The sequence below is a fragment of the Panthera tigris genome, chromosome C2, assembly GCF_018350195.1.
Source record: "Panthera tigris isolate Pti1 chromosome C2, P.tigris_Pti1_mat1.1, whole genome shotgun sequence".
Lineage (NCBI taxonomy): Eukaryota > Metazoa > Chordata > Mammalia > Carnivora > Felidae > Panthera > Panthera tigris.
Genome location: NC_056668.1, coordinates 86,264,875 through 86,289,190, shown reverse-complemented (window position 1 = coordinate 86,289,190; position 24,316 = coordinate 86,264,875). Strand labels below are relative to the sequence as shown.

The 24,316-nt window shown below is 38.3% G+C and overlaps 1 protein-coding gene across 3 annotated transcripts in view; it reads right to left on the bottom strand.

Annotated features, from left to right (window-relative positions):
- Positions 1 to 24,316, bottom strand: part of PEX5L (peroxisomal biogenesis factor 5 like) — a 163,905-nt gene that overhangs the window by 44,666 nt on the left and 94,923 nt on the right. For all 3 annotated transcript variants that reach the window (XM_007094576.3, XM_007094578.3, XM_042956800.1), the window contains one exon: positions 18,699 to 18,794. In XM_007094576.3, the coding sequence (XP_007094638.1) occupies positions 18,699 to 18,794 (96 nt within the window). The remainder of the gene's footprint in view (positions 1 to 18,698; positions 18,795 to 24,316) is intronic.

The window sequence follows — 24,316 nt, the reverse complement described above, 5'->3', positions numbered from 1 at the left end:
AGGAGAAAAAGTTTCCAACACAGGCTGTTAATATTGGTTGTTATGGAGACCATAGCCTCTACACTACTCAGCAAGTCTAGAATCTGATAATCATGTCAAGGGAGAGGCTTTTGCCTTTGAGAAGAGAAAAATCTACTCTTTCTGGTAGAAGAGGTGGGGATTCATTATGGCAGGTGATATATTATGATGTAATGCTACTGATTTTCCTTTCCCTTTTGCCTTAAGGTAAGGAAACATAAGTGTTTGACTCTAAAATTCTAAATTCAGAAAAAATTCCAGTTTCAAGAAGATTATTCAAATTTGTTTACAAAATCAGGTATAAATTAAAAAGCAATTGACATAAATTGCTTGTTAATAGTTTCTGAGTAAAGACTTAATTGTTCCTAGGCCTTTGTAATTTTTTTCTTTGAATATATTGTAATTCAGCATAATGTTTTTCAAATGGTGACAAACAATACTGGCTATGTTCTCCATCTAAATATTACATTAAAAAAATAAGTGGGATACCTCCTCAGTCAAGCTTTTGCAAAATCATAAACATTGCCACTTGATCAAGGTTTCCTAAAGAAAATAGGGCAGAAATGAACAAATGAGTGCTAGACTATTAAGTTATGCTCTTGTGCTACTGTCTTATATTGAAGAGAATAAACAGGATTTTCTGGGTACATTGAATAAAAGGTTGAATTCTATTTTCCAGTGCCATATAAACTCATATAACTACTGTACTTTTCCTTCACTTGCAATCACAGTTTGTGATTATATATCTGTGTGCCATTCTAGAGATTGGAGATACAACAGTAAACAACACAAACTCTTTATTCTCATGCAGTTTCCAGTCTGGTGAAGGGATATACTAACAGAAAAAACATACATATATACATACCTACATAAATAAATAATATAGTATAATTTTGGATAGTTATGAGCTCTTAGAGAAATGGTTACATAGGATAATTCTGGAAGATTTGTTTTAGAAAAGATGATGAAGGCAGACCTCTCAAAGAGGGTGACCTGTGAGCTGAGACCTAAACAGTCTGGTTGAGAGCATTCCAGGCAGAGAATATGGAGATGGAAATGAGTTTGGAGGCATGAAAGGGCAAAAAAGCCAGTGTGGCTGGAATGTCCTATTGTGTGGGGAGGAGGGATGAGAAGGAATGATAGCAGGATCCCATTATGTCCATGGGCCATAAAATAAAAACTTTGTATCTCATTTTATTTTGGCATATTTTAACTGGCAGTATTGGCAGGGAAATAATAGGATCAGATGTACTCCCTTGAGAAGAGAATATGTGATTCTTTAGGGGAGCAAGACTGGAAGCTGGGAGACTAGGTAGGAGGCTATGGCTGTGGTTTGGGCCAGGGTTGCTGTTGGTGTGAAGGAAGGTTTGAGCATGGGAGATAATGTGATTTCTTTAGTCTGGAGGTTGCTTCAATAGGACCTCCCACTGAATTGGCTGTGGAGTAATAGGGAAAGGAAGAACATTTTCCAGGATTTTGGTGTGAAAAGATTGTGGTGCTGTTACTGCATTGGGATAAGGAGTGGTTTGGAGTGGGAAATCAAGAGTTCAGTTGTAGACTTGTTAAGTATATAATGGATACTAGAACCCAAGTGGTAGTGTCAGTAAGCAATAGATATTCAATTTTGAATCTCTGGGAAGACATCAAGGGTGAAAAATTGGATGAGAGCCACTAGGTTATAAGTGGAATTTAAATCCATGGGACTGAAAGTGATGGAGAAGGAAAAAATGTAGATGGAGAAGAGAGGAGGAGCAAGGGCTGTGTTCTGGGCTATGTACTACTTAGAAGAAAGATACAAGTGGATAAGCCAGCAAAGGAGACTGGGAAGGCATGGGTTCTGAGGCAGGAAAAAACTAGGATCTAGCTAGTACAATGCATCACTTGGCACACAGTACATATTCCATACAATCTAATGAAGAAAAGCATAAATGATTGATCTGCCTTCTGTTCCCTCTGCTTGCCTCTTCATCTCATCTCCCATTCACGCCTGCATCCCGCCCTCCAATCTAAGCAAATAGAGTAACACCTGCAGGACCTCAGTACACCAGACACTCATCCACGCATTTGCACATTTTCTTCTCTCTTCTTTGAATGCCATCTTCCTTCTACTCCCAGTCTCTGGTTCAACTGTGAGTGGTATGCCTGCTCTTGGGAAACCTCCTTGGTCCTTGCCACACAAGGTAAGTCTCCCTTCCGTATGCCCTCAGGGGACCAGGGTCTTACATGTATCATAGTACTTATTACACCATATTACAATTCTCAGTTATCTTTATCTTCCACCAGATTTTGGGTAAGTTGAGGGCTGGGATAGTGTCTCCCATTTTGATATCTCTAGCTAGTACCTAACGTAGGGTCTGACAATAATAGTCACTTCTTAAACAAACAAATAAATAAAGTAATGCTTTTTAAGCAAATAAATGAATGTATAATTCAATTTGTGAGGATCAATTCAACTTCCTAATGACTTTAAGTTGTTCTCCCTGCCTTATGTATTTCCCTCAGCTTCCATGGGCAGGTTTATGTTAGCTTATCAAACCCACAGAAAAAGGGAGCACAACAGGCTCAGAGCTCTCTACATGTGCTTATTTTATTGAAACAGAAGATGCCTTCCATTCTGTACATATCACATCTGCATTTTATATGAGAGAAACCTCCACTGACAAGGCTTTAGAAACATCACCATTGCACTACAGACACGACTTAGATATTACTGGTGTAGAGGAGATAAAAAGCATACAGTGTTGGGAATGCAAGCTGGTGCAGCCACTCTGGAAAACAGTATGGAGGTTCCTCAAAAAATTAAAAATAGAACTACCCTACAACCCAGCAATTGTACTACTAGGTATTTATCCATGGGATACAGGTGTGCTGTTTCAAAGGGACATATGCACCCCAATGTTTAAAGCAGCACTATCAACAATAGCCAAAGTATGGAAAGAGCCTGAATGTCCATCGATGGATGAATGGATAAAGAAGATATGGTATGTATATACAATGGAGTATTACTTGGCAATCAAAAAGAATGAAATCTTGCCATTTGCAACTACGTGGATGGAACTGGAGGGTATTATGCTAAGCAAAATTAGTCAGTCAGAGAAAGACAAATATCATATGACTTCACTCATATAAGGACTTTAAGAGACAAAACAGATGAACATAAGGGAAGGGAAATGAAAATAATATAAAAACAGGGAAGGGGACAAAAAATAAGAGCTTCTTAAATATGGAGAACAAACAGAGGGTTACTGGAGGGGTTTTGGAGGGGGGATGGGCTAAATGGGTAAGGGGCACTAAGGAATCTACTTCTGAAATCATCGCTGCACTATATGCTAACTAATTTGGATGTAAACTAAAAATAAAATAAAATAAAATAAAAAGCATACAGTGTGGTTAAAATCATATCATAAAGTTTCCTTAGCAGTCAGCATTGTTAAATGGGTTTATGTAAAATGCTCCTGCTCTTTTGAAGATATTTCAAAGATCCTTTAAAAATTGTAAAGAAGTCCAATGAATTGGAAAAATTTTACCGGATTGCAATGCTGCTCTATCTCATGTTTAACAATGAGGCAATACTACACACGCACCATCAACTTTTTAGAGTCGCTGCATCTTAGCCTGCTGCTAAAACACAGATGTGACACAGCTGTGAGGTGGATCCAAGCCCTTCCATGCGGTTCAGATTTCACCAGGACTCTGCAACCAGAGTTCTGTAACCAGGACAGGGAACTATTTCTAGTTTCATTCGCAAATGAATGGGCATGGCAAGATGTAAGAAAGGTTCACATTGAATGGTCATACATATATAAAGAACAAAGTTAGCTTTGGAGCTAGTGTTAAGAGCTAAAACAGGAACCTATTTTTAAAAAATTTAAAAAGAGGGCTCATGTTCATGTCATTCATCCTTCTTGAATTCTGGTGCAAATGTAAAGAACATCAACCTGTATTTTTTCAGTGTGGGATAAAATTATTTTGTAAATGGCACAGTATTTTTAGCCATTTTAGTTGAACCTTGAGCATTTGCCCAGATTGTGTCTTGTGACGTGTCCCTTGTAACTAGTTTTGTTGAAATGTGTTAACTTCAGTAAGTATACTAATAAAGCAGAGAAAAGCACTGAAGAGTGATAGAGAAAATCTGGGAAGAAGGCTAGGCAATAAAAAACATTAAAGGAATATTCAACCAATAATAAAACATATTAAAATAAAATGTAAAAATATGATATGATATATAGTTCAGTGGCCAATTAAGACAATGAAGAAAGCCAGATAGAGATGGGAAGAAACTGAAAAGACAGATATAAATACAGTAGGTAAGGAGGAAGATGATTGCTTATCTCTTAAAAAATGCTTCAATCCTAGTGATATATTCTCTTTGAAATTATTATTCTCAGGTCAAATAAAACATTAAAGGATTAAAAATACACTGTCCCTAAGAACTTCACAGCAACACAGATCTAGAAATGGCTTTGGAAGAAACTGGAAAATATAGCCTGGGACTATAGCAGTATGTAAACTTGCTTTTCCCTCTATTAGAACCTTGACAAAGAGCTTGTTAGATAAAGATCTGGTAATGAGAGAACTTTGTTAGCAGTGAAAATGACCCAAGCTGGTGATGTCAATTCATGCAAGGAATTCAACAACAAATCCAACATCCTAACTAGATGTTCTTTTTTCCCATCATGGCTTAAATTGCTGCAGCAGGAATTTAGAGTAGACATAAGGAAAATATATATTCTGACTGGCAATATTGCAAGACATCAAAATGGGTCACTTAGGAAAGTTTTGGAATATTCTTTCTTTCTTGGCAACTGCTAAAATTGAACTAAATTAACTAATTGCTAAAATTGCTAAAATAGAACTGATGCTCAGGGATAGCCCTAGGCAAAAGTGGACAACCAGAGACTCTAAGACCATCTCAACAGAAGAAAGGCTTAGAAATCTTGGAATCCAGAGATTCCCAAGCTTGTTTGCACATTGAGTCACCTGGGAATCTTTTCAAAAAGCCTAGATCATAGCCAGGACCAAGGAAATCACAATCTCTGGGGTGGGACACAGGTATCAGGATTTTTGAAAGCTTCCCAGTTATAACATGGTCTCATGTTACAAAAGTAACAACTGAGGCCCAGAGGGAAAGAGACTTTTCCCAGCCTGCCAGGGCAGCTAGGGAAGAGGAGAATTATAACCAAAGTTTGTTGACCCTGATCTGATACAAAAACAAACAACCTTTTTGTATGTTTATGAAATCAATACATTATCATTATAGATAACTTGAAAAAACATTGAAATTGCCAATGGAAGTCAATAATCTCTCAATTTTACCATCTAGAGATAAATTATTAATCATTGTTGATATCTTTGCATTTCCTTCTGCTATTTTCTCAAGGTCCATATATACTTTTAAACTTTTGTAAAAGTTAGGATTATGTTTCTGAGAATAACAGTAGACTTTCTGGAAAGTCCGGAACTAGAGGTACAGGTTGTTTGGGGATACTGAGCCATATCCCTGCTATTTTTCTCCCCCTCCCTCAGGGGACACATAGCATGAGGCCCCGTCTTTCCTGACACTTGCATCTAGCCTGAGGACCAAACGGATTCAGGACAGACCATGTAAGCTCTTCCTGAGTAATGATGCAAAGCCCAAGTGTAAGAAGACTGCCTTGTGTAGGTAGTGTCATCACCAGCTGCACACCTAGGTTAGGGACTCTGGGGCTAGAGGAAGCTAGACTGAGAAACTGTGTCTGCTTTTGCTCATGTGGCCATTTTAGTTCCATTATGCGTGGGGTCCTTGCCTGAATAAATCAGGACCTCTACCTAAATTTACAGTGGTAAATTTGTGTGTGTGTGTGTGTGTGTGTGTGTGCGCATAAACACACATTGTGTGTGTTCTCAAACATTCCAGACAACCTGAAGGATGCAAAATTATTATTTTGAATAAGGTACATTCTTATTATTGATCAAAATAATCACTGTGATTTGGTGGATCCATAACATCAAACTTATCTAATAAAAAATATAATTCTAATTTTGAAGGCCATACTGTATTATTGCCACCTGGCCAGTTAAAACTAAAACCTAATTTATGATTTGATTTTTTAAATCTGATGCTCACAATCCAATATCTATTTACTATAAGTAGAGAATAAATGCTTTAGTATCCTAAAACAGCTCATTTTGAAAAGGAAGACAATTCGCTGAAGACAAATGAATCTTAAATGATTTAGAAAAGGAAGTGGTTGTGAGAAGTAAGATGATTCATTTTCAGAAATACTAAATAAAAGTTGTGATATTTAGTTAAAATAGGTTTACAACCTATTGGAAATATGTATGAAACACAACCACCCTCCCAAAATGGAGTCCCAAACCCTTAGACACTTTACTTCCTGGTTCTTCTTCCCCTCTCCATTCCGTTAGCTTTGCAATGAGCATGCACTAAAGAACAGAAGTCCCTGTATCACCTCAAGGAATGCACTTTTTGCCTTACATGGGCATAGGCGACTTCTGGGTAAGGCTTTAACCTCTGTAGTACTCAGCTAATGAAGAATCAGGGTAGAGACTTGCATGCTAGGAGATAAATTGCCTGGTGTAACTGTCCAGTGTGTGCTTGTCCATCAGACACCCACTCTTGCAATGCAAGAATGTTGATTGAAGCCTCACTTCTTTGTGCTCTGAGTCTCTGTGTCCCCTCTTTGGGTGAGTGGGTTTTTTTTCTCACAGTGGTTAACTTCAAATGTAATTTTCTCCAGCCCCCTTTACTTTGGGGGCTGCATAAATGATTTCGGTAAACATCCTGTTCCTATCACAGAAACACACCTGAGGTTAACCGGGGGAAACACATTCTGATTGGTTTTACTTATTCTATGAAAATGAAATCTTTTTTCACATTTAGGTTTAATGATAGAGTGATCTACTTATTTCCCTTCTGTCATCAGATCAGGTAGTCAGTCTATATTGTATTATGTTTGCATTTCAGAAACACTTCAGAAACATGGAGAGCTCATCCACTCATCCCTCTACTATGATTACCCAAGTTTTCTGATGTAGTACATAACTGGTGTTTAATAATCATGACATTCTGATTTGAAGGCCTGACTTAAGGTTATTTACTTATCCATTTTTACTCTTTGGATGCAAAGTAACTAAGAATTCCCTGTAAATCTTTTATTCTCAGATTTCATCATGCAATTCAGCATTTCACAGGAAATCTAATTCATCTGAATAAATTGGATGTGTGGTATTGATAATTTCCAGTTATGTTTTAATACCTTTCTGCCTTTTACTTACTCTCTGTCCTTGCCTCTCGCCTTTCTATTAAAAAAGATGGCTGCCCTTGGCAGGGACTGATGTGTATTTCAAAGAATAACAAATAGTTTTAATATAAATTAAAATAAACATATTAATAAAAGAAATCTGATGTAAGAAAAAAATACACCTCCAAACTAAATTTCAAGTTCAAATAATTTTTAATATTATTTACTATCTGAATTCTGAATTTCCTCCTTCTATCAATACCTCCCAGGCCAGGAAAAAAACTAGCTCCAAGGGAATGTGTAAACATGGGCCCTAGTTCTGCTTGCCAGTAATCAGCAGTGTGTGCTTGGACGAGTCCCTTAGCATCCCTGAATTTCAACCCTTTCTCTGCAGTGATGGAGTGGGCCCTATAAATCCTTGGTATGAGGTACCAACTCTAACATGGCCTGTGACATCTCTTGTAGGACAGTAACCTCTTCCAGAGAAGACTGGGGACCTCTGGGACCATCATTAAGATCTATGAGGCTTAAGTTTATGTGTCAACTTGACTGGGCCATGGGGTGTCAAGGTTAAACATTATTTCTGGGTGTGTCTGTGAGGGCAGTTCTAGATGGCATTAGCATTTGAATTGTCAGACTAAGGCAGATGGCCATCTTTTATGTGGGTGGGCATCATCTAATCTGTTGAGGGTCTGAACAGAACAAAAAGGCAGAGGAAGGGAGAATTCCTCCTCCCTGCTTATCTGAATGAGCTGGAACATTGGTCTTCTATCCTCAGACCGGGACTTATACCATCAGCTCTTCTGGTCCCTAGGTCTTTGGATTTAGACTGGAGCTACACTACCAGATTTCCTGGGTCTCCAGCTTGCAGACAGTGGATTGTGGGACTTCTCAGCCTCCATAACTGTGTGAGCCAAGTCTTTCTAATACATCACTCTCCCTCTTCTTCTGTCTTTATATAGCCTACTGATTCTGCTTCTTTGGAGAATCCTAATATAAGATCTAAGAAACCGATGATTGATCACTTGGGAAGAAGAGATAGAACTCGTTACCTTCATGGAAAAGGACTGCTTTCTTAATCAATAGGAAATATTTATTTACTGAACATCAATTATGTATCCAGTATTATATGATATATCATATACCTTAGTCAAATGAATAAAGGAAATTCAAGATGACACTTTGCCCACAGAGAGGTTACTGATTCTCCACTGAACTCTCTATGGTTGTGTGTTTGATGCTCTACTTATTAAACCAATGTGCAGCTTAAGTGTCATCAGAAAAGAGATGTCTCTCATCATTTAGTGTTTTGATTTTATTTTATAAAAAGCCTTTCAAAGCCAAAATGGCTCTACTGAATTAAATATAGAACTGAAGACTAGAACTATTTTATTCCTGACTCCCATTATTTGACAGAAATAAGACATTTAACCTATAGATCTTATTTTTATTCCTTTTCAATAAATTGGGAATAATAATATTCAACATTATAGGAAGTTTTATAGAATACTAATGATTGGTTTATATGGGGCAGCATTGTTATTCAAGAGATGGAGTTTGGAATATTCTAGAGAAATAGAATTACATTATTCTTCCTATAGACACAAACTTCCTAGAGAGTTATTTAATAACTGCTCTTAAAAGTAAAAGAAATCCAGAGGAGAGAAAGAGAGAGAGGGAGGGCGGGAGACAGGCAGAGGGAGAGAAAAAAGATAAAGAGAAGAGGGAGAGGCATTCTAATTTTCCTACAAATATCAGAACTGGAAGGTACCTGTGGCAGAGACTGCTAGCTGTCAGTCAAAATATCCTCTCCTTTCTTCTGTGGTGATAGCACTATGGTCATTTCCTAGCCTCTCTTATAGTTTGGGGAATGGGTGGTGGTGGTGATGTGATGTGTTTGACTAAGCTCCAGTTAATAGAGTGTGAGTAGATGACATCTGGGCTGGAGCTTTTAGGAAGGTGGGCCTGCCTCCTCCAACGTCTCTTTCCCCTGGTTGGGGATGGAGCAAGAAAGCACTTGTGACTTGGCTTTGACCGTGCAAGTGAGGATAACACCCTAAGGAACCGGGGTGAATTTTGGCATGGAGCAGATCTGCCTGCTAGTCTGGCACTTTTATTTTTAACAGAAGAAATAAACTATTTTGTTTGAGCAATTGCATTTTGAGGAATATTGTATGGCTGCTAGTGTTACCCTATTACTGGGTCTCACAATCATTAATCCCAGTGTTTCTGAAACTTGAGTCACTTGATCCTAACTACAATTTATCATTTCCATATTCTATCTTATTTACTTAATGTATGTTGTAATTGATACAGTTCTTTTATTTAAATAGGTGAAGTCTACTCTATCCTTGTCTAAATTATGTCCACAAAGTCATCAGTTTGAAGTTCTAGTTATATTTTTCTAATATATGTTAAAATAAATGCATAATTATTAAAATGCTCATCCATTTTCCACCTAATCTTATAGACCAACTACATAAAACACAATCTAATTCAAACCTCTCATTTTACTGATGAGAAAGCTGAGGCCCAAATGGTAAGATACTGGCATGGGTAGAACCAGGATCCACATCTAATTGGAGACTTTTCCCATGTACATTATATGCTATCTCACCTTTTCCAGATGAGTTTAACATGTGATTCCTGTGTACAGAATCTTCCAACAAATGGTTTAAATTACTTTCAACTACAGTCTGACCGATCTTTAGAGAATCTCTTTGAAGAGGAAGGGATAAAAATTATTGTCCAGGTTTAGTCAATGCACAGGGCACAGAACAGTCTGTAACCGCTCAAGGCTGGCTCAGATGGAGTGTGTATCTTTTCATGTTCACCTTCTTTTGCACCAATTCACTTAGTAAATGTCTGTTGATGAGATCATGTCCAGAATGCAGATCCTATATTTCTCTGATTTGGAGTTAAGGTCTTTTTTGGTCTGGAGCTTATATCCAAGCTACTTTTTGGTCTGAAGCTAGTATACAAATATGATGGCCTAGAAGACCAATCCATGGATAACTGAGGTTTTGTTAGAATGGGTCAAGTTAAAGACTTTATTACTTTAGCATTTACACAGTGGAAGAATATGATAACCATCCATAGCACTGACTTTAAAAAAATACAGGCAGACTCTAAATAACCCTCTTCCTTTAAATAGATCATCTGCCCATAAATTTATTTAAGACCATCTTACACCTCTTTATACTTTCATCCATATCACCTATGAGGGTATATCACAAGTTATTCTGCAATAATTCTTCTCTATTCTTCATATTATTTTGGAAATTTGTTTGTGTAAAATGAAAGGAAAATGAATCAATATGAGAAAAAAGGAACTTTTGCCAGCTTCCCAATGCACAGTATCCCAAGTTTGCAGAATACATCTAATCTTTATGTAATCTATCTACAAGTTGACATGGGAAGCATGTTCACTAACATGACATTATAAGCTTTGGGATATCTGTATCCTGGTAGTTAATCTCAAGATTCCTTCAATATTGCCCAAAGAATGTTTTCAGATATTTTCAAAAGATTTTCTCCTTTTTGGATATTGAATCTAAGTCAGAATGATTTAAGTAATGTTTAATCCATTAATCTCTTCTACATTCTTCAAAGAGGTGACACTGTCATAGAAAGCAAAAGGAAATATGAGGGGGTGATAAAGGCAGATAATTGTCATGGTAGGAGTACACCCAAGTCAGTAGTGTTTTACATAATCTTATATTAATCAAAACAGTTGGAGGATGGTCTCAAATTTCCTTCAATCTTTTACTATTTCTGAGGTTCCTATCAGATCCATGGTAGATATGCACAGAATAACTTCAGGTGAAAACAAAATTTCTATATGGAAAGAACTTTTTAGCTTATGTCACTAGAACTGGATTTAACTGTTGGGTTGTTTTGAATATGGAGAGATAAAGAAGGTCACCCATATTTCTAGAAAAAGGAATTCTTTTACTATCCATGTTCATTAGTGTTAACACTAATTACGAATTTGCCTGTGATTTCTCATAAAGCTCTGCTAGAAGGAAAGTTAGCCTGATGCCTGAAGGGAAGTTATCTTGAGGGCCATGTCCTTTGTGATAAGACATAGAAATGGAAAAAATGAGACTTGTCATGAAGAGATGTGTAGACACTGTGAAGAAGAAAAGGCAAGACCCTGACCAGATCCATGGTGAAGGGATGAATATGTCCCTAAGGAACGTGGACTGTCACTAAACGGTCTTTGTTCATACTCCCTTGGGGATCAGAGAAGATAAATTGAGAACCAGAATAAATGGGAGGGGGTGGTTTGAAAGACTACATTCTAGGGTGAATGAATACCTTCTTTCTATTCTACAAGGGTAATCTTTCCATTTTTGAAGTACTGAAATGGATTGGGAATGGAGATGAGGAAGAGTATGAAATAGAATGGGGCTTGGAGGAGTAGAACAACACAATAATTATTTGCTTAGTAAATTAACCCAACATGTAGCAACTTAAACAAACATTTACTATGTCATACGGCTTCTGAGGGAGTCAGGACTTTGGGAGTAGCTTAGCTGGGTGACTCTTACTTGGGGTCTCTCCTGAGGTTGGGATTAGGCTGTTGGCTGGGACTGCAGTCATCTAAAAGCTTAATGGGGTTTGGGGAGATCCACTTCAAAGATGGCTCACACACGTGGCTGTTGAAAGGAGGCATCAGGTCCTCCCTGACTGTTGGTAGAATGCTTTGCTTCTCAACTGCCAAGGGTTCTCATGACATGGCAGCTGGATTTCCTCCAGAGCAAGTGAGCAGAGAGAAAAAGAGAGAGAGAGCGAGCGAGAACGAGGATACAATAGCTTGTATGACCTAATCTTCAAAGTCACACACCATGGCTTTGACTTTATTCTATTTATGAAAAGTGAATCACTAAGCCCAGCCCACACTCAAGAGAAGGAGAACTAAGCTCCATGTTTTGAAGGGAATGTCAAAGAATTTGTGGACATTTTAAACTACCACATGCAATATCACAAGTGAGGCTCAACAGGAGAATTGGGCCTGAGGAGAAATCAGATTTCTAGAATCTAAAGGTTTTAGTAGACTCAATTAATTAGCCAAGAGGATTTAAAATTACACTTCCTGTTCTTTTTCTTGCTTCTGACCACTATATTCCTTTTGTCTGTGCATCTTCATTTTTCCTTATTCACACATGTCATTATTCTTTTTCAAAATTTGCTCACAAGGATCCCTCCCTCTGGGTAAAATTAGAGCTGTGAAAACATTGATTAAAACGTGTACAATAAGCATTATGACAGTATTGGGACCAAGTGAAATGTGACTTTGATTCCAGGGATACAAAGTTCATCTTCTGTTAGTAGGTTTGTGACATTTCTTAAGCACCCACTAATGAAGAGATGCTTGGATGAAATACATGCATTTGAGGAATCAATTGCTAATTTGTTCCTTTATGCATCCAGCAAAAGTTTGTAGGGCCTAGCTCTGCACCAGACTCTCTGAAAGGTGCTGAGGACATAAAGGATGCAACATGGTCCTGCCTGGAAGAAGTCAAAGCCTAGTGTGGAGGTGGCCATGTAAACCCATAGTAGCAACATCATGTGACAAGCTATACTTGAGTGATCCCCTGAGCTGTGTGCATATATCTGTGATTCTTCCAGCTCTTTAAGGGCAGAGGCTGTCTTACTCAATTTTGTATTCTTAGCACCCAGCATAGTGCCTGGCCTATAGAAGGAGCTTAATTTGTTACTAAGAACGAATTTGTTACTAAATGCAGTTAATTTGAAGGCTGGGGCACCTAGAGAGACTAACCAGCAAAATACAATACTACCAGATGCTGGCTCTTTCCTTCCCTGCTAAATAGGGATAAGGATATACTTTTCATGTGTGGTTGCAAGTGTGCTGACTGCCCACGTGACTTCTCTCTCCTCCACAGATGCAACACAGTTCCCACTAGGGATCTCCATTCCTGGGAGGCAGCTTCAGGCCTCATTGAGCTCCCAGGGCTCCTTCCCTGCTTCTCACTTCTGAGACTCCTTGTGCATCCTTCCTAGAGACCCATTGTAGCTGACAGTGCATTAGCTAGATGCTGGCTAGAAAGAAAATCCAAGAGGAAAGTAAGTTACTTTCCCTTCTTGTTCAGGGAAGATTTTTCTTTTAAAGTCTAGAATATGAGGGGCACTTGTACCCCAATGTTTATAGCAGCACTCTCAACAATAGCCAAATTATGGAAAGAGCCTAAATGTCCATCAACTGATGAATGGATAAAGAAATTGTGGTTTATATACACAATGGAATACTACATGGCAATGAGAAAGAATGAAATATGGCGTTTTGTAGCAACGTGGATGGAACTGGAGAGTGTGATGCTAAGTGAAATAAGCCATACAGAGAAGGACAGATACCATATGGCTTCACTCTTAGGTGGATCCTGAGAAACTTGGCAGAAACCCATGGGGGAGGGGAAGAAAAAAAAAAAGAGGTTAGAGTGGGAGAGAGCCAAAGCATAAGAGACTGTTAAAAACTGAGAACAAACTGAGGGTTGATGGGGGGTGGGAGGGAGGGGAGGGTGGGTGACGGGTATTGAGGAGGGCACCTTTTGGGATGAGCACTGGGTGTTGTATGGAAACCAATTTGACAATAAATTTCATATATTGAAAAAAAAATAAAAAAAATAAATAAATTAAAAAAAAAGTCTAGAATATGAATATTTGGTTCTATGTCCTAAAATTACAACACTTTTGAACAGAGATGAAGTTTTGGTGATTTTTCAATAAAATGGAAGATATAGAGGCAAAAGCATCCTTCCCCTCCACCGTACAAAGCCTTACTTGATTTAACAGTTCAGCTTGAGCCTAAGCAATGTCAGCCTTTGCACATAAACAGATTCCCAGCTCATTTAAGATATGCAATAAATGTGCATGTGGCATTAGATGTCTTTTCTCTAGTAGAAGAGACTATTTTTGAGCATTTTAGCTCAAACATTATTTGATTTGTACATTGTCATGTATTATGCTGTGGAAGCAAAAACCAGTTTGTACCATGTAAAATATAAAACATGCCTAATATTACTCATGGCAAGGACTGGTCAGTGCTACCTGCATTGTTATAAATGTGTCTCACTGACTGATGTTGAGATGAGGACAACCACACAAGACACTTCAGCATAGCCTTGGCCGAAATCTATATGCCATAGACAGAATTGTTTGTCTCCAATCAGCAATGAAAATGTAAATACTGAATTATATTAGGAGGTGATATGGTACTTTACATGCAACAACAGAGAGAAGGAAGTGCTGACCACATTAGGTGATTAACAATCAGCCAGCCATCCATTAATTCAACAAGTATTTACTGAATACCTACTAGGTACCAGATATTGTTCTAGACATCAGGGTAGAGTGGTAAATAAGAGACAAGTTCCCCTTTCTCACGGAGGTTACATTTTAAAGTAAAAAGACAGACAACAAACTGACAGAAACAGACAAGAAAAGACCCAGTGATAAATATAAGGATGAAAAACAAAACTCTAGGCTCTGTGATAGCAATTGGGTGGTCAGGTTCAGCTTTTCTGAGGCATTGGCACTCAAGCTAAAATCTGGATGACAAGAAGAAAACTGCCACATGAAGATCTGGGAGGAGTGGGTTCCCACAGAAGACAGAGCAGGGCAATGAGGTTGTCGTGTGAGAGGAACAGAGGGAAGCCCCTGAGGCTCATCAGCGGACTGAGGAGCAGAAGGAGCTGGAAAGGGCACCGGTATCAGGTCAAGAGCTAGGATGGCGACAGAAAAATAGGGTTTAAAGATGGAATAAAACATGAAATAGAAGGAATATTGGAAACAGAGAAACAGATGATATAAAAATATAAGATAGAGACTTCGGAAAAATTCAGCTTGCTCCAGGCATGATTTTCCTATGTCTTACTAGTGTGAGAACCGTCTCTAATAAAGCCAATCCACAGCACCTTTCTTTATTTGTTTTGCAATGAAGAACGAGGCACTTTTCGTTCTTTTAAGAATCTCATGCCGTCTACAACTTGACAGTTTTCCCTTGATTACCAACATAATACATGTTTAAGATGGAACATTTGGAAAATACAGATAAGCTAATGGAAGAAGTAAGATCACTCCAAACCCAGCCTGCCAATATAACTGCTGTTAACAGATTCTCTTTATGCTTATAAATTGCAGTAATTCAGAATATGGGCCCTGGAGTCTGGGTGAAAACCATGGCTTTGAAACTTGCTAAATGAGTGTTACTCATTTTTCAATCAATCGTAATTGCTTATAAAATGCTATAGAAATGTCTGAAATCTCTTTAAACCTCAGTTTTCTCATCTGCAAAACGGGAATAGTAATGTTACCTTCTTCATAAGACTACTATGAGGATTAAACGAGATCATCCATATAATTCTCCTGACTGGCACACCGTATGCACTTTAACATGTTAGGCATTATGCCATTTTCATTTTACAAAGTTGGGATCATATTGTAAAACTGTCAGTAAAATACATTATTATTCCAATCATCACTGGACATTTTTACATGATCTTAAATATTTTCCGTAATGTAGTTTTTAATGGTTACACAGCATTTTACTATAGAGATATAATTTAGCTAATTCTCTATTCTGGGACACTTAAGCTGATTCCAAATTTTCACTATTTAAAAAATTATTGTAAAATTTCACGCTTATTTCTCTAGGATAAATTCTGAGTGGCTGGGTCAAAGGCTGGGTCATGTATACTTTGATGCCTTTCATCATATCCTCTCCATGAATTAGATTATACCCTTGGATAAGAATAATGTTAGGAAGTAAATAGTCCACATACAGGTGAAGTTTTGTAGGTCTGATTTACCATCAGCTTAGTGAAATACTCCCCTCTATCCCCTGCCTTTTTTCTCCACACCTGTTCATACCTTCTGATCAGCAACATCTTCCCTCATTCCCTAAGAAAGCTTCTCAGTTCCAGGCTTCCAGATGAGCCAATCTGCTTACAATTTTCTGATTTGCTGGGAATTCTTTACTTACAAATTCATTTCCCTTGAAGCCGTAAACTCATAGGATTTTAGTATATTAGAAATCCAAGCCCCTCATCTCACAGATGAGGAAACTAAAGTTGACAGAGCAAGTGATTTGTCCAAGTTGGTCCTCTGGTCCATGCTGTCAGACAGCTAGGCTGGGTTGGCTCATTTCTTTATCTCTAATACCTAGTTCAGAAGTTAGCACATGCAGACAGTCAGTGTTTGGTGAATGAATAACTACTTGAAGTGACTTACAGCCTCCAAGGATTCTAAACTGGAAAGGACCATAGAAGTGTGGAAACTGAAGCCCATATTGGTTGATGAAATGTATGTTGTCATTTAGCTATTAGTGATAAGTTGGAATAACACATCAGTTTCTCAATTCCCAGGAGAGACAAGGAGAAGCCAAGAGAAGGCTTTGTGGGGTCAGGTGGACATCATGTAGAGAAGGGATTAAACTAATTCTGCCTTGTTCCAGAGAGCAAAGCCAAGACGAAAGAGAAATGGAAGTTGCTGGGAGGCCAATTTCAGCATAATACATGGAAGAGCTTTTTAATGGTTAGTAATGTCCAAAATAGAAACATATTTTCTAGAAAAGAAGTTGCCCCTAATTTGAAGTATTCAAATAGAAACAGGGTATGTTTGAATAAATAATTTGTTAAGTGTGTTTGAAAAGAAACGAATTTTGTTCCATGTGCCTGGTTGGGATAGATAACTACTAAGGCCTCCCCAAAACTAAGGTGAAATGATTTTATGAATATATGTACACATACACACAGATGGATAAATGAATAATTTTTTCCTTATTGATATGTTATTTTGTAATTAGGTCTTTTGAGTTGAACCCATTGTGTTTCTCATTATAAATGGGACCAGATAAATTCTAATGTCTTTACTGACCCAAGATTCTATGGTTCTAAATCATCTTTTTGGTGATAATTCAGTGTGCTACACATAGTAGGAATTCAAAAGATGAATTTAAATTAGCTCTTAAGTCTGGAAAAATCTACATTTAAGATAAATTGAGTTACAGGCTCCATGAGTTGAACAATTTGATTGCACTCAGCTGGTCTCAGTCAAATATATCAATTGATCACATTCAAGAACACTAATGCATTAACTTTTTTTAAACTAAAAAGGGATAAAATTAAAAGAAGAAATTTGGTGAATTGTATTGTGATGAGATAAAGTTGTTCTTATTGATGAATGATGATATTAAATTATGGCTAGAATTATTTCCTAGACTATAAAACCTTTCAATATGAAACTGCAAATATGATTTAATTGCACTTCAAGTATGGAGTTACTGAAAGACTGCTCATAGTATAATAATTTCATCCAAATCCTAGTGGTAAGATAGCCACATAAATGAACCATATCACAAGAATACTTTAAATTTTCAAGATTTCAAATCATTGATGGAAATAGAGATCCTAAAAAATTCATACTTGGGTTTGGTGAAAAGCTCCACTCTTACATAGCAATCTAGCAAAGCTTTGATGAGTATCATAGATGGTGTCTGTAATGTACTCTTTGTGATTCCAACCAGGGAGGAAATTGATAAAAAGACAGCAAAGGTTGCTTCTTTGGGGGCTTCTCTTCCTTCTTTCCCCTTTTCTTCCTCTTTCTGTTTATGCTTTTCTTATTAGGAGGCTAAAAAAAGGGGGGTGCCTGGGTGGTTCAGTTGGTTAAGCGTCCAACTTCAGCTCAGGTCATGCTGTCACGTTTTCTGAGTCTAAGCCCCACGTCAGGCTCTGTGCTGACAGCTCAGAGCCTAGACCCTGCTTCAGATTCTGTGTCTTCCTCTCTCTCTGCCCCTCCTCTGCTTGCTCTCTGCCTCAAAAATAAATAAACATTAGAACAATTTTAAAAAAGAAATAAATATTCAAATGAAGCATTTCATTTGATTTATCAACATTGCCATTGTTTTGGACAATCTTAATAGTAAAAATTTATGACTCGAGTCAAGATGGGATATCCACTGGCTAGAATATCTCATAGAATACCTAAGCCTTGCTTTTTACCTCACTCAGTTAGAAAAATGTATATTTCAGGAGGAACATGAATTTCTCTGCCTTTCAGACATTGTGCTGGATGCTAGAGAGACAGAAATATCAAGCATGAAACTTGGCCTCACAGAGGCATAGCAAATTCATTGCATAGGTTCATCATGGAACACAGATGAGGCTCAGAGATCTTTCTGACCCAGGACTTCAGACAGATTGTTAAGCTATCACAGAATTGGCACAGGAATTAGCATTTATTAGTCATCCAAGTCAGAAGTTCTCTGGTAACAGATCTTATTCTAATAATCATTATCATGGTTACTTCGTGTCATTAAAGTAAGACTCATTTCATATGTATCCTGCTGAAGTCTGAGTTTTTGAATTCCACTCCCAGCAACATGAAACAGAAAAAATAATTTAAAAAGAAAGTTACCTCCACTGCTGCTTTTGCCCTTTCAAATTCTTCTTCTAAGGAGTGGTTTCTGGAAAGTAATGCACTTCCCCAGCGCTGTTCTTTGGTCAATCGAGCCTGAAATAAACCAAACGCATGGTGTTATACTACTGGAATTACTGAATACAAAAGTACAAATATTTTTCCTTTTCTCATATTTCCCTACAGTTTAAGAAGCATCTGCAAAGGATGCTATTTTTGGAGTACTTTGCAAGAATGATGTTACCCAAACTGGATGGTACCAAAATGTGTATGAGCCTGCATGCATGATTCTTCTAAGAGTGGGTCTTAGCCTTGGTCATGTTAAAACCAAAGCCCAGGCCCAGCCTCCCAAAGATCTTACTTTCATTGGTCATGGTTCTAGGCATTGATATTTTAGTAGCCTTCCAATAGGATTCTAATATGCAGCTAAGATGGAGAATCTCCATTAGAAGACTAGACCTAAAAACTGATATTCAGGCTTCCAGTTAGTTAGGACTAGCTTCGGGTAAAACTAAGCTGCAGAGATGGAAGGTGCTACTAGACCTTTTTCCTTACATACACAGCAGATCCTCATGGTGAATTCTCTTTCCTTTGCCTTCCCTCTATTGGCACACTCTGCCTCATGTCCAATATCCTCAGGACATTGCTCTGTTAAGTGGTAGTCACTTAGATAAAATCATGTTTGTTAATGTCAACAAGTTTGTCACAATTAACAGACATTGTGAAAGACATCTTCACTTAGCTAAATGCAAATATTCAGAAGACCAGCCTCCAGCCCCACAAAGATCTGCTGGAATTTTTTAAATGTTGCTAATTTTTTTTTAATTTTTTTTAACGTTTATTTATTTTTGGGACAGAGAGAGACAGAGCATGAACGGGGGAGGGGCAGAGAGAGAGAGGGAGACACAGAATCGGAAGCAGGCTCCAGGCTCTGAGCCATCAGTCCAGAGCCCGACTCGGGGCTCGAACTCACGGACCGTGAGATCGTGACCTGAGCCGAAGTTGGACGCCCAACCGACTGAGCCACCCAGGTGCCCCTAAATGTTGCTAATTTTTAATTTCACAAAAACTAAATACATTCTTTTTGAAAAAAATTAATGTTTTCAAAATCATGGAAGATAAGAGGTGTACCTCTAGAACTTCTTTTTGGTTGCATATATATTTATGTACCCTAGACAGTAACGTGTTACAAAAATTTTGGCGACATCAAGGGTATGCTATTCTGTAGCTTACTTTTCTTCATTCAACAATCTTGGAGAGTGTCCATATTTTGTATTTATAGATCCACTCTATTCTTTCCCAGGGATTTCCTAGTAAAGTATATATTGTGGTTTGTTCAGACCTTTCCCCACGAGAACTCAGGGTGTGATTTTTTTCTCCATGTAATTGCTTATTTTCTTGTCTATCTTTCTGCTACACTGTGTGATCCATGAGGGTAGGATTTTGTCTGCGAACTTTTGTTCTCCCCTGTACCCAGCCTAGGGCCTGACAAGTGATGTGTACCCTAAAGATGCCTACAGACTGCAGGATGAGGGACTGTCCTGATAAGGCAGCTAGACCTTGGGGAACAGGAAGAGGGATGCTTGTGGAATGAAGCTCTCTACACCCTTTTATTGCCTTTTACCCAGCTGTTTGATTACTCTTCTTTAGAGATGCTCAACCTTGGCTTCTATGGGGGTTACTTGAACAGGCCTGGGCCCCACCCTAGACCAGTTAAAGAATTTCTGGGGGTAGGGTCTGGGCACTAAATGTTTAAAAGCTCTTTTGGTGATTTTGAAAAGCAGTCATGTATGAAAACTATTGTTCCACAGCAAAACGTTGCCCTTCACTGAGCACTTACCATCTATATAGCTCAGCTGCTTTTCATTTTTTTCTCCATCATTGCTGGTTCTCAAGAGGACCCCCACCCCCTTATTATCACACAGTTGTAATACCAGAGCTCACTACATGCCAGATGCTGCCCCAAGTCCTTTAGATACTATAACTCACTTTGTCTTTTCAATAACCTGTGAAGTAGGTATTATCACCAACTCCATGAAATTGAAGCACAGAAAGTGAATTAACTTGCCCAACATCACACAGCTAGTAAGTGGTAGGGCTGATGCTCTGAGCCATGTTCATAACTACTGCACTATACTGCCTCTCACAGGAGGCTGTGCTCAAGTGGCCATTTTGGAAAGATGCAAAATACAGAAAACTCTCTCAGAGGTTCATGCACGGTTGAGGGAATCAACCAAGAAGTCCTCAAGAATATGGTGGGCTGAAAACAATAATGATGTAATTGTTATGCACAAGTAAATTGTTATGCATAAATAACAGTCTTAGACTGTGTTTCGCACTAATGAACAAGGAAGGTTAATTTATTGAAACCTTAATTCATGTTTTCTCCTCGATATATTCACTGCTGCGTCCCTGGTATCTCACAAACAGTAGCTGCTTCATAAGCAGTCAGTAAATACTTGTTGAAGATTTGCTGTTGGAGAATATGTGTATGAATTACTTAAAGGTATTTCTCTTTCCTACTCCCAGAACACTATGTGTTCTCAGTCAAGGTTTCTTGATAAATCCAAGAGGCTAAGGGGAACTTGTAGGAAATTGAGAGGGGACTTATTTTTTGGTTCTGTGCCTGGAGTGGCAGAGGTCTGTGTTAGCAAGGCCCTGTGCCCTGATTCTGGGGAAGGGGAATGACTACAGGGTGCCTTAGCAGAACACCTAGTAAAGAGCTAGGCCTGTTAGCAATACAGAGGTAAGGCCTCTGGAATAGTGTGTGTGGTCAGAAGAGGGAGGGCGATGAGGACACATCCAAGTCTGCATGGGCATCAGTGCCTCATTCTCAGGCGGGCCAGGCTCAATGACCACCATGAACAAGCACCTTCTCTTGTTCTCTGGGTCTTGTGAAAGCTACTACTTTCTCTCAACCCAGATAACTGAGGCGGGGCTGGGGGGAGAGAGCTCCAAAAACGTAAGTGGGATTGACTATCACAGGTTCCAGAGATTAGGATGCAGACACAGATCTTTTGGGGATGGCTGTTCATCCCGCTACCACCCTTATCTGACACTCTTGGGCCACAGTACATTTCAGTCACTTTACAAATATAAAGGTGCAGATGGTTTGTAAATTTTTAAAATTGGTAAGTCGTTAGGATGGTATAGCCTGGTAACAAAGTTAACACCAAATATGATATGATCTTATTGTCTTGTAGAAAGTTAACCAATCTTGTATCAAACTTGGAAATCTTTCTCTGGCATTTCTTTCCCAACCATCTCTGTTCCTTTACTTTGGAACTAACTCTTTTGTCTTCCTGCTGGTTCCCTCATTAATGAAATAAATAAATAAATTTTAAAAATGTGGACACATGGTGAGAAATAAGCTGTGTATTTATATAATAATGTCATAAATGACCCATGAATGGCATGAGAAGAAAGAGAAAGCACTAATATTTTTGTCCCAAGGCATCTCCTTTTATTAGAGGCACTTTTTACCAGTGAAATATGATCTGTCTTGCCTGTGAAGCCTGACCTAACAGAACTCCATTACTGTCACTGGCTTCCCTTCATCAATGTTTCACGACCCAAGTGGATTATGAACCACAGGACGCAAAGGGCACCATATATCAGGAAGAAGAGGCAAAATCTCTCTCTCAGGATTCTAGACTTGCAGTTCATATTCTCTTTGCCTCTTAAAACAGCAAGTGTAAACAGAATCCTACTGTGCAAATGAAATTTTATTTCAGTAGTACAATTACTATTTAGGTAAGTGCTATTTTCCACATAGTTAGAAAGGCCTTAAGTCATTACTAAGACAAGTTATTGTCTACTTCACATCTTAAAGCCATTTATTTTGTCCAAGGAAGCTAAGCTAAATGTTATAAAATATAGAAAAACACTGCAAACAAAGGCAGTTTTCAAGCCAAGAGTAATATGCAACTAAAAAGGTTCTGAAACTTTTCAGCCCCAGACATGCTAGTTTAGGATTGACAGTGAAATACGGATTCTAACACCTAAAGATCAGCCTTTCTTTCAACCAAGACTTTTTTTTTTTTTAATCTAATTTCTTTACAGGCAAAAAACTGTCGTCTGGGAAAACAGATAAGCAATGCTGGTAAGCTGCAGATATTGTTTAGTACTTGACTAGAGGAATGGTCAGCAAAACAATGATAGCCATAAATTTGAGTTGTGGCTGTTTTGGTATCACAGTGGCTATATTAGTAGTTCTCAAGCTTGAGTGGGCATCAGAATCATTTGGAAGTCTTGTCCAGACACAGATTGCTGGGCCCCACAACCAGGGTTTCTGCCTCAGTATGTGTAGGTGTGGGAGTGGGGGCCAGAATCTGCATTTCTAACAAGTTCCCAGGTGATGCTGATACTGCTGATGTAGGGCCCCACGATGAGAACTTCTGATCAGATGCTGACATTCCGTGTAGGCAAGTGGAACTCCGGAGTTTACAAATATACTCTGATGTCGGCATTACTTTGCATCATCGCCTGATTTTGAAAAATGCCCCACAGTTACAACAACCTCCTGGAAGTGCCTTGGCTTTAAAAATAGTATTTTAATTGGTTTAAGCTAATTGGATTTTAAGGTATTACACTCTCTAAAGAAAAAGGATTTTTTTTTTTCTCCCAGCTGTTGTTTGTTCTGAATGATAAGCACTGGGTGAAGGATAAGAAGAATTAAATAACTCTTTAAGAATATTGTTTTATTCTCTTTATTCAAAATCATGATTTGAAAATTACTGTATTTGTAGCTGTGGTTGTCCTAGCATAATAACCGTTGGCTAACCTCTATGTCAGTCTTTCGTAACTCCTTATACAATTGCCTTTACATTACTGCTAGAGATTTCCTAGCAAAACACAGTTTTAAAAATCTCAGTATCTTTTCAAAAGAGATTGATGGGGAATGGGAGCTGCTTAACTGTAGAAAGGAAAAATATCTTATAACAACTAGCAGACTTTGGGTAACAGCATAACACAGTATTTAAAAGCATAATCTTTGGAGTCAGACTGCCTGGGGCCAAATCCTGTTTGGATTTAATAGTAATTCGTGACCTTGGACAAATTACTTAATCTCTATAATCCTCAGTATTCTCACCTGCAAAATGTATATTCACTTATAGAGTCCATACAAGAATTGAGTACAATAACTCATGTAAATGCACACACAAAATGCTCAGTACATAGTAAGTGCTATAAAACTTGGCTTTTGTTATCACCTTTCTGGTTAGTGCTTGTCAGGTGTGGCTTTAGAAATTCATTTAAAAATTATCTGTATCTAGAGCACTTTTGTTTAGTGGTTAATAGAGACTAGTTAGATTCTTTTTAATTAATTGATTTATTTTGAGAGAGAGGGAGCATGTGCACACACACACACATGTGAGTAGGGGAGGGGCAGAGAGAGAGGGAGACAGAGAATCCCAAGTAGGCTCCACAGTATCAGTACAGAGCCCAACATGGGGCTCAAACTCACAAACTGTGCGATCATAACCTGAGTTAAAATTAAGAGCTGGACGCTTAACTGACTGAGCCACACAGGTGCCCTGAGACTAATTGGTTCCTTACACAGAACAGATAAACTCTTGCCTCATTGAGATGGTCACAGTTTTTTTCTTGATCAGTCA